Genomic DNA, 17,666 nt, shown 5'->3' with positions numbered 1-17,666 from the left:
GCCAAAGACTTACACCAAGCCACTCCCCCAACCCCCATCATTCCTCAGCAGAACTACCTGATGACAGAGCGGAGCAAGTTCCTTGTAAACAATCTAAGTTTATATTAAACATAGAGGGGGGCAGGTGACTTGCAAAGTATTTGTGCAGCTCTTTTAATCTGAAGATTAGGGTGAGTGGCTTCTGGGCCAGTGTCATCTTTCCTTTCTCCCCTCACACTTTGAGAGCTCGACTTGAAGACAAGGCTTCACATTGTAGCACCACTGAAGGGGTACATCATGGGATCAGATGAGGCCTACAACTTTGTCTTTAAGGGTGAGTCATGTTCTTTCACATTTAACAGATTGATGTCTTACATTTACATAATGTAGCAGACACTCTTATTCAGTAGTGAATGCATGCATTGTCAGATTTTTTTGCTTACTGGTCCTCTATGGGAATCAAACTCCTAACACTGGCATTGCAAGATCCATGCTCTACTAACTGAGCCACAATAAATATAGTGTATATGTCAACAGAGTGACTCTGAAACCTACTTTTTCTGTAGTAGAGCTAGTGCAGTGTTGTTCAGTATAGACAACCATTGGGTTCTGTCACTTAGTGTGTGTATGCTAAGGCTAGAAGTTAAGTGCCAGCACAGTATCAAAAGCACACAGTAGATTGTTAGTAACACATCTACCACACAGATAGGATGCAGGTCACTCTCACCTGTGTTGAAATTACAGAAAAATTCTAGGACACACCCTGTTTCAGAAGCAAGTTGTCTTGCCTAGTGCATGCACTCAATAAATATTGGCAATTATGTTTACGCCAGTCCTGTAGTGCAGGGCGTCTCAGAGTAGGAGTGCTGATCTAGGATTGGTTTAGCATTTTAGGTCATGATGAATAACCCTGTATGGACAGATCCTAGATCAGCACTCCCTCTGGGACAGTTTGTGGATAAAGGCCCAGGTCTAGGAGTTTTATCCAGTACTTTTAAGAATGCCTCTAACCTTGAGGTTCATTAATAAGCTACTGTTGGTATTTTACAAGTCAGTACAGTGCTACTTCAAGAATGTTGCTATTTCTATGAACTTGAATGCTATTTCTCTGAATACATTCTCGACCTCCAACTGTTATTGTGGTGAGTTTCACAAGCTTGTCAATGTCATTCCAGGAAAACACATGTTCCTGAATGTTTGAGCCTATCACTCCATTATGTCTATAGTCACACTAGAGAAACATGTGTACTGTTACACTAAATGACCTACTAAGGCCTATACGCTGCAGGCCTGGTAGAGGAGGTGATGTTGTGCATGATGAGGTGAAGTGATTTGTCGGTAGGGAAACAAGAAAACCCAGTTGGTTGGGCCAGGGGGAAGGTGACGAAGTCAAATTTAGTGTGTTTTCACTGATCCACATGTAAGTTTCTGCCATTCATTCTGGAACGAAGGACTAGGCCTAATTCTACTATAACTTTTTATTTTTGAAACCATCCAGACATCATGAAGTAAAATCTAACTGATTCCCTGCTTTGATTGTCTAAAAGTAAATGCATCTTTTGTGTGTAAATATGCTGAGGGAACTGCTTAGTCATAAATCAATTGAAGTAAACTGAATTATTATTACATGAGGGGGAGTTTTCTGCAATTTACTTAATCCCTTTTCCTCAGAATAAAGTCAAACCAGGCCAGTAGAGTGCTTCAAGGCCTCTTGTCGTATTTGCCATGGAAACCAGGGGTGTTGTTTGCATAAGAGGTTACTGAGTATGGGAGGGGAAATGGCCACATTTTCATCTCACCTACTAAAAGCAGAACAATGATCTGCCAATGGAGTGAACAATTACCCAAAACAAACCAAAGTAGAACATCATAACCATTCTTTCCTGCTGCTTTACACCTCAGGTTAAATCTAACCTGGGTTCGGAGACCAGAAACTGGATAGTTGCTTTATAATGTCAATCTGGGAACATGAACCTTCTGCACACTGCTCTTTTTCACATTCTTGGTTTCCTGGGTACTTATTTCTTAGATCTTCCTTGCTGGTGCGTCATGGAACTTGGATGTCTATCTTGGTTCAGCTCACATTCTCATGGTTGAGAGTAAAGCAGGAATTGGTGTTTGGCTCAGCTCAGTCGGCTGTGTTGAAATCATGGTGTCATTGTGACGTGGTCATATTTTCCTATATGTTTGTCAAGTAAGCCAAGGCTGGCTTTCTGAGTCAGCTGCTCACACTCTATAAGCAAAGACATGAGTCACTGAAACATACAAGGGGGCTTCATTGCTACTTGTACCTCTTCTGTTTGGACTCAGTAGACTGATTGCTCACAGCAAGATAGATATAGGGAAGTATCAGCGTAAACTGTACCACCAGATTTTTTTTTAGTTGTTTCCTCTTTTGAAGGCCTGTTTCATTACAGGAAATTCCCCAAGAGCAATGCAATAAATCCCATCCTCTCTGGTTCTCCTTTGGTTCTCTTAAACAACTGACCCCTCATCACTGTATATACTACATACCTCTTATCTCTTAACCTACACAGCGTGATAATAACATATTAGCTCCCATTTGCTGGATGATAATTAACATGAACAAGCATGATCATTAATTTTAAAGACACCTGAGCCATGATTCTGATGCTACTTCTCAGATGGTTTGTTCTACATTCCTCACTTAACATAATTAGCTAATTAACCATTTGCACGGGTGTGGTGCTGTTTCTGTCATAGAACACCATTGTGAAGAGAGTCCTAATGATATCATGGGAACAATGAGCAGCAGACTGAGACTGAGGATTTAGGGTAGGGTTAGTGAAATTGAGTGGGCTGTTTGAGGACACACCTAGGCCTCACCTAAGAGTTACACTATGTGCATGAAGTTCAGGGAGCAGCCTTATTGTAGTTATGAGTTGGTATTAATCAATGGGATGACATGAGTGAGATTATAACAGTAAAGAAAAGATACATTGAAGAATCGTTGTTTTGTGTGTAAAAACCATTACTTACTCTCATTATTGTAATTCCATATGTGTTGTGCCCTGAAATGGCACCTTGAGGTTCTACGCCTGATACTGTTGTGCATCTGCACTATGGCAAAATAAAGTGTTCTATGTGTAGGATGAAACACGCCTAGTCCCCTTTCTAGATGATAGACATACCATTCATTCACATAATGGGGACTCACTGGGGATGTAAAGCACATATTAAAACCTATTTCTGGTGCACTAGAACTCCTTCCCTCCTCTCTCCCTTCTTTCTTCTCCAGTGGTTCTGATAGGTGAGTCCGGCGTTGGCAAGAGTAACCTGCTCTCCCGCTTCACCAAGAACGAGTTCAACCACGACAGCCGCACCACCATCGGGGTGGAGTTCAGCACACGCACAATTCAACTGAAAAGTCTCATCATCAAGGCTCAAATCTGGGACACGGCTGGGCTGGAGCGGTACAGGGCCATCACCTCCGCGTGAGTACTCTGGGTGAAACTGTGGACCCACGTACACATACACACACACACACACACACACAAAGGGACAATTCCTCACTATTGTGTGGGCATCTTGGGTGGTATTATAGGCCCAAACACTCCACGTGGAGAGGCACTGGTTTTACACTATGCCCAGATAGCCTGGAGGAACAAACAGCAGGTTCACTGTTCCAGTCATTTACTACTTGTACATTTTGGTCTAAATATCCATTTGGATGGACATACTCAATAAACATCCAGACTCAAACATGTTTCTTCTCTGACTTAAGAAATTCCTGACTTGTTATTTTATAAAGACTGGAAGGGTTAATGGCATGAAAACACGTTTCAAAACAATAAAACTGTGTTCATTCAATTTAATGACAAGACAAATCTGAGGATATGGTATACCACTGCAGGATTAGTTCTTCTCTGTCCAGAGTTTAGTAATTACTTTACTGAATAATTCCCTCATGTATATTTGCTTCCCTAGAAATGACTTTCTGTAATCAAAAACAAGTCTATTAGAATATTATAAATCTTTTGTCAGTTCAATCATGTATCATACTATGGAGGCCTACATGGCATTTCAAGAGAAAAATGGGATATGGATACTCAGAGGCATCACCCATCACATACTGTATCAATATGAATAAAAACATCAGGTTATTGGTAAGGTGTTGACTTTTCTCATCACCTCTTTTGCTTTCATATGTTCTACCTAGTTATTATAGAGGAGCTGTCGGAGCGCTACTGGTCTATGACATCACCAAGCATCTGACCTATGAGAGTGTGGAGCGCTGGCTTAAGGAGCTCTATGATCATGCAGACCCTCACATCGTAGTCATGCTGGTGGGCAACAAAACTGATCTGGGTTCAGAGCGATCAGTGCCCACTGAGGAGGCGAAGGACTTTGCAGGTACAGCTGCCAGGCACAATTAATATATCCTAGGATGAACACAAAGCATATAACTTCAAAATGTTGTTCCCTTATATAGTGAATTGTGGTTTTGCATTGCTAATATACTAATATTCACAACAGCCAATCGGCCAATATACTTTATTGGTCAAAACTTATTGGTCCAAGGCTTGAGCAGTGCTTGACTTGGGAGCTGAGTACCGGCACCTCAAATATTCTACTGCTTGAGCTCCTGTTCCTCAAATAGAATATTAGCTCAAAGGTATTTTTGAGCTCCTGTTCCTCAAATAGAATATTAGCTCAAAGGTATTGTTGAGCTCCTGCACCTACTGTAAATATAAACAGTACCGGCACCCAAAATGAGTACCAGAGTCTATTTTAGTCCATGTCAAGCACTGGGCTTGAGTCACTAGTTCACCCCAAATTTGACAAACCTAAATTATGACAAAATACTCTAACACTACCTCTCTTGCTCTTTGCAGAAAAGAACGGCCTATTGTTCTTAGAGACATCAGCCTTGGAGTCCACAAATGTTGAGACAGCATTCCAAAATGTCCTTGGAGGTAATTTACTTTATATATTTACAGTACCAACCCTATTATCGATTTGTTTGTTTTTAGCTCTCTAGCTAACCTTGTTTTTTTGGTGTAATAGTAGCGCAATCAATGCTCAGTAATTCATCCGGAAAACTGAGTGGAAAGTTGGCATTGCAGAACAAAATGGCAGTTGTGTCACTGGCAGTTTGTGGTCAATGTTTTTTGTCACTGTTTGTTGCACCACATTTCATACTGTATCCCTGTGCCTATTCCATCAGAGATCCACAGGAAGGTGAGCAGTAAAGAGGTGACCCGGGGGTCCATTAGTGCCGTGTCTCTGGCCAGCCCTGTCCACAGAGCTGCAGGCGACCCTGAAGAGAAGAAGCCCTGCTGTAGGAACCTCTGATGGGACAAACCACCCAGTGTGGGCATCATTCTGCAAAAGAATGATGCTGAGCAAGACCTCTGATGTGACACAGTTACATGGTGGCAGACAGAATGAGTTTTCCATTCCTAAAGATGATGTAAGTACATGGCTGGAGTACATGGTACATTTCCCCAAAGAATCCAGAAATCATTTGAATATAAAAAATGTCTCAAACAAAGATTGTGTTAACTTTTAAGATTCAACTTTGTTTGGAAGGATACATTTTTTTTTTTTTTTTTAAAGGTGGTCAACTGATGTACAGAATATTTGTATTTTTAGTGACTGAGGTTGGACAACAGGTGCCAGAACCATGTTAATAATTTTACACAAAACTTGATTAATTAAACTTGCTGTCACTGTTGTTTGTGCTCTGTTTACTTAATGTACAGTAACATGTAATTGTTTTATGTTATGCTTAAATTGTTCCAAAACGGCTTATTCTTATTGTGAGGTGATTTTACAACAATACAGGAATATTTTTTGCACTCAAGTGCCAGGTGCATTATTGCTTGCCTTTTTACTTATAACTTTTTACATTTGATTTCCTTCACAATAATAGCCAATCCATCATACACACATTCCATTATAATACATCTAAAAATGCATATGCCAATAAGTATAATACACAAACAGCAACTGATTGATGGAATAGCCTACATTTTCCATCTGTGAGGATCACTTTTGAATCTAATGAAGTTATCCCATTAATGATCAGACATTAACCATATTGATCTCATAAGTAGCCCTTGGCTAAACCTATAATAATACATTTAATTTATAGTGCTTTTTTTCAGACCCAAGGTGCAAAAAAAATACAATAAATAGGCTGATAGGCCTACATCCAGATTGACAAAGAAGTATATATTAATTGCACATATTTAGTTGCATAAGCGTAGCCTACAGTTCACGTGCTGCAGTGCTGTGACGTCATTATGATACCGTGCCAATGATCAATTAAACCTGAGGCTCATGGTGCTTTCAAGACAACTGGGAACCGGGAAGAAAAAAACGTGTTCAAATCCTGACGTCAGTGATCTTCAGGTCGAAAGTCGGAGCTGTAAAAAGAGGCCCGAGTTCCCGACCTGGAATTCCGAGTTGGATGACCGTTCAAAAATATTTTTCCCAGTCGGAACTCGTTTTTTCCGAGTTTTGTATTTGTATTTAGTATGGATCCACATTAGCTGCTGCTGGGGTCCAGCAAAATTAAGATAGTAATACATTTTAAAGACATTACAATACATTCATAACATATTAAGTGTGTTCCGTCAGGCCTCTACTACCACATATATATATATATATATATATAACACAAAATCCATGTGTACATGTGTGTAGGGTTTGTATGTTATCGTGTGTTTGTATGCATGTGTCTATGTATGTGTTGCTTCACATGCTGTTCCATAAGATGTATTTTTAGCTGTTTTTTAAATCTAACTTTACTGCTGGCATGAGTACTTGATGTGGAATAGAGTTCCATGTAGTGATGGCTCTAGGTAGTGCTGTGCGCCTCCCATAGTCTGTTTTGGACTTGGGGACTGTGAAGAGACCTCTGGTGGCATGTCTTGTGGGGTATGCATGGGTGTCCGAGCTGTGTGCAGTAGTTCCCAGTTGTCTTGAACGCACTGAAGTCCGAAGTCGGAGATTACCGAGATCCAAGTTCCCAGGTGTTTTGAACGCGGCATCAGCATACCTGGGAAGGCTTGAGACTGAAGACGTCACCCAAGAAGCGATGAGTAGGATCAGTGGAGGCAAATCATGAATGACAACAATGTAGACCAATCACAGGAAAGTCAGTGACAGGTATCAGTCTTCGATTGGCCAGTCGAAACTGGGTAAAGGGCGGGGCTAGAGACTCGACGTTACGTCGCTCGGAAATGGCACATTACAAGTGGTCGGGAAGAGGAGTCGAAAGTTTGTGAAAGATAGTTTGTTGTCTTTCAAAATTTCACAGTCAAATAGGATACATATCATCGAATAATATATTACAGGTGTTGATATAGTGCGAATGTACCTTTTTGACTCGGTTGTTCGTTCTAAGGAAGCGGTCGGTCGCGAGATAAATGGTCAAGAAGTTTTGTCGAATTGAACAGAGAAACGACCACGGGAGGGTTTGAACATTTCACATTTCCATAGGTAGAAACGTTGAAGAAATGACGAATAGAGAAGACGAATATGACTATCTTTTCAAAGGTGAGTGTTTTTACGATACTTTACTATGACATTGTCATTTTTTTGAGTGTAGTAATTTCGACCTACAGTTGGTTCAGCGCCACACCGCTTTCAATGTAATACATTTCATCTGTCCCCGCTTCCGCCCTGTCAAAATTATTCGGACTGTACTCAAATATGTAACGAGCGCTGCCAAAATCAGTTCTCAATGACACGAGGAAATGCGTAGCGGTACCAGTTACAGTAACAACTTCACCCAATTGCTGAAACTATTGTTTCCATGCAGTAGAAATATGGCTACAACTGTGTAGTAGGCTAATTGATTGCAACAGCACTAAACACTCAGTTAATAAGCACCAAGTAACTATCCATTAAGTGGCATCTGTTTAGTCATCTTGTGGTGGGCCTATGACGCAATCATCAGGAGAGGAAGTATTGGTCAACAGGAGTCATATAGCCCACTGACAATGGCAGGATGACACCTCAAAATACTACATTTACTCAAACGGATTGCCCTAATGTGACCAGTGTCCACATGGTTTAGCCTTTAAGCACCATTCTGTTTGTAGGGATTCCATTGACCTGGTTTAGTGGTGGGTCACTAGGTTTAGAGAAGGCAGTCATCTCCACGATCTGTTCACATATGAATGAAGATGACCTTGGCCTAATTCAGAGTGAAAGCTTATTGGCCCCTACTCAACAACTTGAACCTTATGTTCTATGTTGTTTAGTCGTACCTTTCCCAGACTTTTCTGTGCGCATGCACTGTAGCCTATTGTTAGGCCTACATATGAGAATGTGTAGGCCTACATTTGTAAGAATACAACAACAGTTGGTATGTTACAATAATAATGGATACTTACTGCTCACCTGTACTTACTTACACTAACTACTTCCCTCGTGGGTTGTTTTGTCCTGGACCAAGGGAAATAAAGTGCACAGGGTCCTTTGTTCAAATGTAGAACCGCAAACAAGCATGTGTTATCAAACTGGAAAGACCTGCATGAATCAAGTGAGTGTGTGTGTTTGTCTGTCCCTATACAGAAGGCCTCTGATCGTAGTGAAGATAGATTAGATTACACAGCTAGAATGCACTGCCCCATAGAGCCTAAAGTGAGGACTGTCAGTAGGCCACATAACCAGTAGGTTCCTCCCCCTCCAGTTTCCTGCTTTAATTGCTTTCTTTACTGCACCCTCAGTGTTTAGGCATGAGTCAGTCAGGTGAGTGGTTGAATCACTACTCCCGACTAGGCACTTGTAAGTGTTGCACAGCAAGTTGACCAGCTTTCTTGTTTAAAGGACTCCTACTGAGTGCGCTCTTTACAAATAACATATGCTCTCTTGTTGATTCGACTTCCAGATAAGATAGGCCTTCTTAAAATAACTTCCTTATACTGTATTGGGAAATAGAATTAGGATTTTTAAGGAAGCTAGACTACACTGTTTAGGCCTATGCTATGTAGTGATGGCGTTCAAGAATATAACAATTATTGTAGAATGGTTGTATCTTTAGAACTCTGGAATGCAGCCTACACAATACCTTAGCCTAAATTGGGGATGTTATGTTTCTGGTGACAGGTACACTGAAAGTTGCATAATGCTGCTGTTAGTTCCTCTGCCACCGTATTATCACTGTTACCAGATAGGCTAGTCTAATGGAATTGTAGTTCAGAGTCCTTCTTGCAAATTACAAGGATGTTCTTGGAACTACATAGTCCCAGTTCTCATGTTACTAGCTGATGTGAAGAGTTGCCAATGGATTTCCTGTGGAACAAGTGAACGTTTGTTAGGTTTTCCTAGCTTGAGTCAGTCGGCACAATCGCCAATTGGTAGGCAGGTTTCTAACTGTCTGTTGCGCCACTGTAGCATTTTCATGTTATGAGGTTCCATGCTTAGCTTGTATGATAGCCTACATTCCGTGGGAGTAGGACATTTGTCAATAAGGCCTCATAAACACACAAGCAGTTCCTATTTCCTAATAACAGGGTGGTGAGTTTGAGTTAGGATTTTCCTCCTGACTCACCTGGATTTCAGTCATTGTAAAATTCTCTTTCCCAACACCCCGCCTTGTGTTTGGAAATGAATGGGTGTCAACGGGAACAGGTGCCAAATGTTTAATTGCTCCATAAGGGCAGGGTTCAGTGGTGGTGCTATGTGAATAGGCTGAACTACACAAGGCATCATCTTGGTCAATTAAATCAAACTTCAGTCATTCATGACAATACTTAGCCTAGGTGCTACCTCACAAAGGTCAAAACTTCACATCATGGGGCTTTGTCTATAGAAATAAAACACAAATATTGTTTATTGAACTACAGTCAAGTATTGTCAGACCCTCTCAGTAGATCGTTAATCACTAACAGAACAGCAGACACATGGTGCGACCCAATCAGGAGCTGTCGTATCTTCTACCACAATTTTTTTTGTCAGGCCTGTCTTACCCCTACTGAGTGTCCCTGTTCCTACATCGTAGAAAACAAGTTGTTTGTAGACCCCTGTACAGTGGGTAGTGTAATGTATTGTTATTCTGGTGGTGTCTGTCTGACTCATCCCTTCGATCCTCTCTCTGTGCTCCAGTGGTGCTGATTGGGGACTCTGGAGTGGGGAAGAGTAACCTGCTGTCCCGCTTCACCCGCAACGAGTTCAACCTGGAGAGCAAGAGCACCATTGGGGTGGAGTTTGCCACGCGCAGCATCCACGTGGAAGGCAAGACTGTCAAGGCCCAGATCTGGGACACGGCAGGACAGGAGCGCTACAGAGCCATCACCTCAGCGTGAGTATTAACACAGCTCACACGCATAGAGATTTGTTTTTGTGTCTGTCAGGCACCTTTTGACATATTTGCAGTGTTTAGATAAGCAGCCCAATTCTGATCTTTATTTAACTAATTGGTCATTTGACCAATACCCTCAGATCCTTTTCACAAATGAGCTCTGAAAGATCTGATGTGTAAAGGGCTGATGGGATTGGTCAAATGACCAATCAATGGAAAAAATATCAGACTTGGGCTTCCTGTGTAAACTCAGCCATTGAGGATATTTGTGCGTACAGAACATTCCAGCCTACTTCTGCTAATTTTCAAATGTTCTCATCTTGTTGACAACTGAGTCCTTTGCTTATGATGTATGCAATAGCATTTCATGTAGGGAACGACAAACTAAATCTACCACTCCATTGACTCAGCCAATGCTCAGCTGTTCTGATCACCACTGCTCCCAGTAAAACTTATTTCCCTCCTCCTGTCCTCTGTGTAGGTACTACCGTGGGGCAGTGGGGGCTCTGCTGGTGTACGACATCGCCAAGCACCTGACGTATGAAAACGCTGAACGCTGGCTGAAGGAGCTGCAGGACCATGCTGACAGCAACATCGTCATCATGCTGGTGGGCAACAAGAGTGACCTGCGCCACCTCAGGGCTGTGCCCACGGATGAGGCCAAGGCCTTGGCAGGTATCCTCACATCAACTAGTTTTTTTTTATAGCCATCTTGTTAATCTGTTTATGCTGATTCTTCCAAAGCATTACAAGCCAAGGGGTCAGTACAGGAGAGTTGTTTCTCCCTCAATAATTTTAGCTTTTTCATTCGCAATAGCAGTAGACAAAGTGATACGGCAATCTGAACACAATACCAATGTTTTGATAAATATGGCCATAATCTCTCTTTCAAAATTGGAATAAGGGAACTTTAAACACATTTCAAAAATAATCTGCGGAAAGTGATGCACCTGAGCCTCGCAGTGGACAAGGGAATGCCTTTCACTGTCTACTTTCCCCTTGGGGGCTGCTCTTTGATGTGGAGACAACAGAGCTCCCATCAGGCTGCCTCTGTCAGTGGTTAACAGCCCATGGTACTGAATTCACATCCCCAGCAATAGAAAAAAAGCCAGTCAAGTTGACTCCACTGTGATTTTTAGCTTCTCTCCACACTCCAATGTGACATTTCCAGCTTATCACACTTCTCCTTTGTAGCTCTGCATAATGTTTCAAGTGTTTACTTATGACCTTGAGTCTTATTTCATGCATGGAATACACTTTGACTTGTAAATTGCTCTAGATAAGAGTGCCTGATATATATAAATGAATGAATGGAATTTTTCTAGAAGACGTCATTGTGTAGAGTAAACAAGCATGCCATGTGAAACCACAGGCTCTCGTTCAATTTCTGCTATCGATTTGTTACTAGGGTTGGCTCATGCAGCACGACTACAAAGGGTCACAGATGACATGCCATTTTTATATTTGCTCTATCAGTTAGTCTACACTGTGGTGGCTGTTGCAAATAGCCTCATTGCTGATGTATGATGACTTGGTGGCTGTTTTATGAAGTGCCTACTAGTATGGACAATGAATATGACCTGTGAGTTTTTTTCTGCTTTTTTTCCTCTCTCCACTTTCACAGAGAAGCATGGACTGTCTTTCCTGGAGACCTCGGCGTTAGACTCCTCTAATGTGGAGCTGGCTTTCCAGACTATTCTCACAGGTTAGTGTACATTATGAACTGGGAGGTTTAGCCCTGACTGCAGATTGTATCTGGCCAGTATGCCACGGCTAAGGGCTGTGTCCAGGCACTCTGCATTGTGTCGTGCTTAAGAACAGCCCTTAGCCGTGATATATTGGCCAGATCCCACACCCGCTCGGGCCTTATTGCTTAAATATACCATGCTACGCTGCCTACCATATACACTGGGACTGCTTGTGGTTTTTAACAATGTAATTGGGTAACGATGGAATTGCCCCGACTCCAATTTTTACTTTTAAATGTATGCTAAACAAAAACCATTGATTTTAAAAAGTTTAACAAACCATACAATTCTATGCACAGTAACTACATTTAACAATTTATACAGTAAATTATAAAATAACATTTATTGGAAACTGCAGAATTACAGTTAAATCTGTTTTTATTATTACCAAACTTTGTATCTGTGCAGTCCTTCCTGTAAATATGTTTGTCATATTTTCTGTGGAAATAGTTAAAATTAGTCTATGCATAGTGTTCTATGCATAAAAAAATCAATGGTTTTTGTTTGGTAAACATTTTTGAAGTGAAATTGCCCCAAAGCAACTTGTGTTCACCCTGTAGTGCACACAGAATCATGCCATCTTGTGAAAGAGCTGGCCTACTCTAACTTAAAGAGTTGCTAGTCCAAGTAAAGGTCTCCTCTTCACACATCTTATTAATGGCCATACCAAACGTTTCTTTAGTTTATATATTATATATATGTAAATGATTTGTACTCAGAGCTTTGTAGTCCATTTGTTCAGTGGTGGCTCATCTTCCGCCAATAGATGGCAGCAAAATTCGGGTTATTACGAGGCCCCTACTGTAAGATTACTCTGCAGTAAATTGAACAGTACCTGACATTTTTTAAGGTCAAAAGCATCTGTAATTGGCATACTCAGACAATGACACTTTGTGTGAGCCTCAATCAGATTTGCTGTTTGCCAGGAAATGACTAAAGCATTTTTTTGGGGCCAGGTCGCAATATGTACATTGAAATACAAGTGTGAGCTATCAAATGTTATTAGTTACATGCGCCGAATACAACAGGTGTAGACCTGTAGACAGTGAAATGCTTACTTACAAGCCCCTAACCAACAATGCAGTTAAATAAAAGTAACAAGTAGTTAAAGAGCAGCAGTAAAATAACAATAGCGAGACTATATACAGGGGCTACCGGTACAGAGTTGATGTGTGGGGGCACCGGTTAGTCGAGGTAATATGTAGGTAAAGTTATTAAAGTGACTATGCATAGATAATAATAGAGTAGCAGTGGTGTAAAAGAGAGAGAGGGGGGGGGGGGGGGGTCAATGCAAATGGTCTGGGTATCCATTTGATTGGATGTTCAGGAGTCTTATGGCTTGGGGATAGAAGCTGTTTAGAAGCCTCTTGTACCTAGACTTGGCGATCTGGTACTGCTTGCTGTGCGGTAGCAGAGAGAACAGTCTATGACTAGGGTGGCTGGAGTCTTTGACCATTTTTAGGGACTTCCTCTGACACCACCGGGTATAGAGGTCCTGGGTGGCAGGAAGCTTGGCCCCAGTGATGTACTGGGCTGTACGCACTACCCTCTGTAGTGCCTTACGGTGGGATGCCGAGCAGTTGCCATACCAGGCAGTGATGCAACCAGTGAGGATGCCCTCAATGGTGCAGCTGTATAACATTTTGAGGATCTGAGGACCCATGACAAATCTTCTGTCTCCTGAGGGGAGAATAGGTTTTGTCGGGCCCTCTTCACGACTGTCTTGATGTGCTTGGACCATGTTAGTTTGTTGATGTGGACACCAAGGAATTTGAAGCTCTCAACCTGCTCCACTACAGCCCCATCGATGAGAATGGGGGCGAGCTCAGTCTGCTTTTTCCTGTAGTCCACAATCATCTCCTTTGTCTTGATCATGTTGAGGGAGAGGTTGTTGTCCTGGCACCACATGGTCAGGTCTCTGACCTCCCTATAGGCTGTCTTGTCGTTGTTCAGGCCTACCTCTGTTGTCATTGCCAAACATAATGATGGTGCTGGAGTCGTGCCTGGCCGTGCAGTCATGAGTGAACAGGGCATACAGGAGGGGACTGAGCACACACCCCTGAGGGGCCCCTGTGTTGAGGATCAGCGTGGCGCATGTCTTGTTACCTATCCTTACCACCTGGGGGCTGTCAGGAAGTTCAGGATCCAGTTGCAGAGGGAGGTGTTTCGTCCCAGGGTCCTTTGGTGAGCTTTGAGGGCACTATGGTGTTGAACGCTGAGCTGTAGTCAATGAATAGCATTCTCACATAGGTGTTCCTTTTGTCCAGGTTGGAAAGGGCAGTGTGGAGTGCAATAGAGATTGCATCATCTGTGGAACTGTTAAGGCGGTATGAAAATTGAACTGTCTAGGGTTTCTGGGATAATGGTGTTGTGAGTCATGACCAGCCTTTCAAAACACTTCATGGCTACAGACGTGAAGGCTACGGGTTGGTAGTCATTTAGGAAGGTTACCTTAGTCCCTGTGCCCAAGAACACTATGGTGGTCTGCTTAAAATATGTTGGTATTAGACAGGGAGAGGTTGAAAATGTCAGTGAAGACACTTGCCAGTTGTTCAGTGCATGCTCGCAGTACATGTTCTGGTAATCCGTCTGGGTCTGCGACCTTGTGAATGTTGATCTGTTTTAAGATCTTACTCACATTGGCTGCGGAGACCGTGATCACACAGTTGTCCGGAACAGCTGGTGCTCTCATGCATGTTTCAGTGTAATTTGCCTCGACTCGAGTATAGAAGTAGTTTAGCGCTTCTTTCCAGAAGTCTCATCGTTTTACAAAGACACAATTTAGTCCCTCATACCCAGCACAACTCACATTAAGTACCTCTACAAGAACAACTTACTGAGAGGCATTGACGTATTAGCCACACCTTAGAAAGGCCCTTGTTAATACATGGCCGCTATAAAATTAAAAATGGGGAACGGCCGACTCAAACCCAAGTGTCTGAGGAACAAGCATCACTGAGTGAGGCCTTCAAATCAATTGATATAGGGCTGTCAGCATGCTCCCTGCTATGTGTTCTGCTTTCCTCCTCCACATACAATTCCCGCTGCCTGAAGTTTAATATTTAGTAATTCTACTCTTAAACAAATGTGTTATTCATAGAAAGTTCTAATTAGCTCATTTAAGAGGGAACAACAGTGCATAGCAGTGCTCAAGCACAGGAATTGAACTAGAGACTCCCTGACCTGGGAAGCATGTTGACTGTAGCTAGTGGTTGAAATACCAGTTCAAGGGTTAGTTGAGGTCGTCTTGTCTGCTCGTTTTCAATCTCTTGCTGATTTACCCGCCAGTCAGTGGCATGTATGAGTCAGTCTGAAGTTAGTTTTGCGTGCCAGACTCAAGAGTAATCCTAGGGAAGGTGCAGAAGTTCAATCCCCAGGAGCCACGGGGTGCTGCTGGTTTCTATGATAGCTTGTCTCCATTTCATGTTTTTGTTATTTATTTACACAACCCTGGAAAGTAAAATGCTGTTAGGTCCCAATTGCATGACCATCTTGTTCTCAGTTTTGTATCCACTGTAGTCTTTGACGAAACTCTCCCTTTCTCATCATCCAACAACCCAACAGCAACTGTTGTGTCCTCACCTGTCTATCTGTCCGTCTCCTGCAGCCATCTACAACATTGTGTCCCAGAGGCAAATGACGGGCCGCAGCGACGCTGACTTCTCGCCCAACTCCAATGTGGTGCCGATCACAGTGCAGCCCACGCAGAACGCTGCCAAGTCGAGTGCCTGCTGCCAGAACAACTGAGGCCTCACCACCGTCAGGGACAGACGAGTAGACGGAGAGGGAGGACTGGGAGACAAGGAGGAGAAACCTAGAGACAAGGATACAGGCAGACAGAAACAAGTGGAGAGATACACAGGGAGACAGAAGGACAGGGAGACCAAGGGGACAACCAAGTGTTTCCATAGCCTCTATGCATTGTTTCCTCTGAGAAGTCTGTCCCCATCTAATTCAATAAGCTTTATGGTTATGCCTTGGCTTGATTGGTTTTAAATATGAAAGAGGACATGAATTAATTTACATGAATTGAGAAATTTAGCATGTTTGGATATGGTCCTCCATATCTTTCCACAGTTTGTCTCACTCATTGTGAACTGACCCCCCCCCCCACCATTGTCAGAACAATTTAATAAGCCTGTGAACACACCCAATTCCCCAGCACAGAGAAGGGGCAATAAGATTCGGCAGTGAAGACCTGATTTCACTGAAATGTAACCCCCACCTCTCCATTGTCAGGCAGCTCCTCCCAAACATATTTCAGTTTGTCCCAATTATATTTATTTCACACTATATTGAGGTCTTGTTTGACCAAAGGGTTTGTGCTAACATGCAACACTGGGTGGGTTTGATCTGAAGCTGCTTACTATATATGACGGGTGTCCTCTTTTTGTTCTTGATTTCACTGGTAATCAAATCCTTTTATGATATAGTTATTAAATGTAACTACTCTTGGCTAATGGGGAACCGAGGAGTTAAGCCATCTTATCCCAAATGTTCCTGGTCGAATGTCAGGCCAATCTAAACTGCACAAAATGGGGGTCCATGGAGAACTTTTCATGTCCATTTTATCAGTGCTCTTCGACTTCCCTTTTAGTCTTTACACAAAATAAAGTTTGCTCTTCAGATTTTTTTGTGATCAACATTTTCCTCCCTGTTGAAACTCATTACAAAGTACTTTGCACAGCAATATTTCTCACATAGGCCTATTCTTTGTTAGCAAAAAAGACAGTCTAGCTCTTTTGGGTGTTATCCTTTTATCACCGTGAACCATCCTTTTCCGGTTTAACTGAATTGCTGTCGCTTTCTCCGTGACTGTGGAGATATGTGAGGGTGATGAGGGGATATTGGTTGGAGTGGTGGTCATATACCATGGTCTGAGTGGAGCTCTCCCTGCGGCCTGCTGTCCTAGATGGATGGACAGCTCATGTTGCAAGAGATGGGTAGTAAGGGCACTCAGCCCTGCTTCGTCTGATGTACACAAGATGGCTTGTTTTACTGTAAATGAACTCCTCCACTGTATGTAACTGGAACCGTATCATGCCTTCTGGGATATCCCTTAAGAGTTTCCCAGGTCTCTTTGTATGGTTATATTTTCTCTTTTTTCTGGGTGTGTATAGTTCTGTTGGTAAGAGTAAGCACTAGGGAGGATACTAGCCCTTATAGATCTGCTAGTTTGGCAAAAGAGGGGAGGTGTGGGGAAAGTTTGAGGGTGCCATTACCACAGCCGAAGGTCAACAGTGTAAACAGTCATTATCCTGCTGAGTTTTTTTTCCCTTGTGGCATTCCCAGTAGTAAATTGGGATGTAAAGGTTAGGTTTTTAAAATGTTAATTCTCATGTGTACATTTTAGATTGCACATGTATAAATAAATGTAATTTCTTAAGTCTTGCTTCTTATTTGTGCCTACTTTTCAATGAAAAATTACATACTGTGGAGTTACTGTATGGTAATTCACTTATGGTACTTGTTTGCCATTTCACAACTGCAACTTTTTTAAATATTCAAGACAAAGCAAAGAGCATCCATCGGAAACAATTTCATTTTTGTTTTATTAGAAACATTTACAATACATCTTGAATCGTTGAAAAAATAACAGAAACCAAAACTAATATGGCGCAGATACAATAATAAAATGTCAAAAATGATTCACAACATGT

The 17,666-nt window shown here is 42.1% G+C and overlaps 2 protein-coding genes across 2 annotated transcripts; both read left to right on the top strand.

The window, feature by feature from the left end:
• Positions 1-70: 70 nt before the first annotated feature.
• On the top strand, positions 71-5,763 carry LOC139392586 (ras-related protein Rab-25-like). The gene is made up of 5 exons (XM_071140666.1): positions 71-313; positions 3,239-3,434; positions 4,160-4,353; positions 4,836-4,916; positions 5,168-5,763. Exons 1-5 carry the CDS (start codon positions 277-279, stop codon positions 5,293-5,295), a joined length of 636 nt encoding a protein of 211 aa, XP_070996767.1. The 5' UTR covers positions 71-276; the 3' UTR covers positions 5,296-5,763.
• A 1,400-nt stretch (positions 5,764-7,163) lies between these two features.
• LOC139392580 (ras-related protein Rab-11A-like) lies at positions 7,164-17,393 on the top strand. Its single transcript, XM_071140652.1, has 5 exons — positions 7,164-7,506; positions 10,063-10,258; positions 10,740-10,933; positions 11,883-11,963; positions 15,614-17,393. Exons 1-5 carry the CDS (start codon positions 7,467-7,469, stop codon positions 15,751-15,753), a joined length of 651 nt encoding a protein of 216 aa, XP_070996753.1. The 5' UTR covers positions 7,164-7,466; the 3' UTR covers positions 15,754-17,393.
• Positions 17,394-17,666: the final 273 nt, after the last annotated feature.

Source organism: Oncorhynchus clarkii, chromosome 3, assembly GCF_045791955.1.
Source record: "Oncorhynchus clarkii lewisi isolate Uvic-CL-2024 chromosome 3, UVic_Ocla_1.0, whole genome shotgun sequence".
In the NCBI taxonomy this organism is placed as follows: domain Eukaryota; kingdom Metazoa; phylum Chordata; class Actinopteri; order Salmoniformes; family Salmonidae; genus Oncorhynchus; species Oncorhynchus clarkii.
Note: the sequence above shows the minus strand (reverse complement) of the source record. Positions and strands in the feature narration are given on the sequence as shown.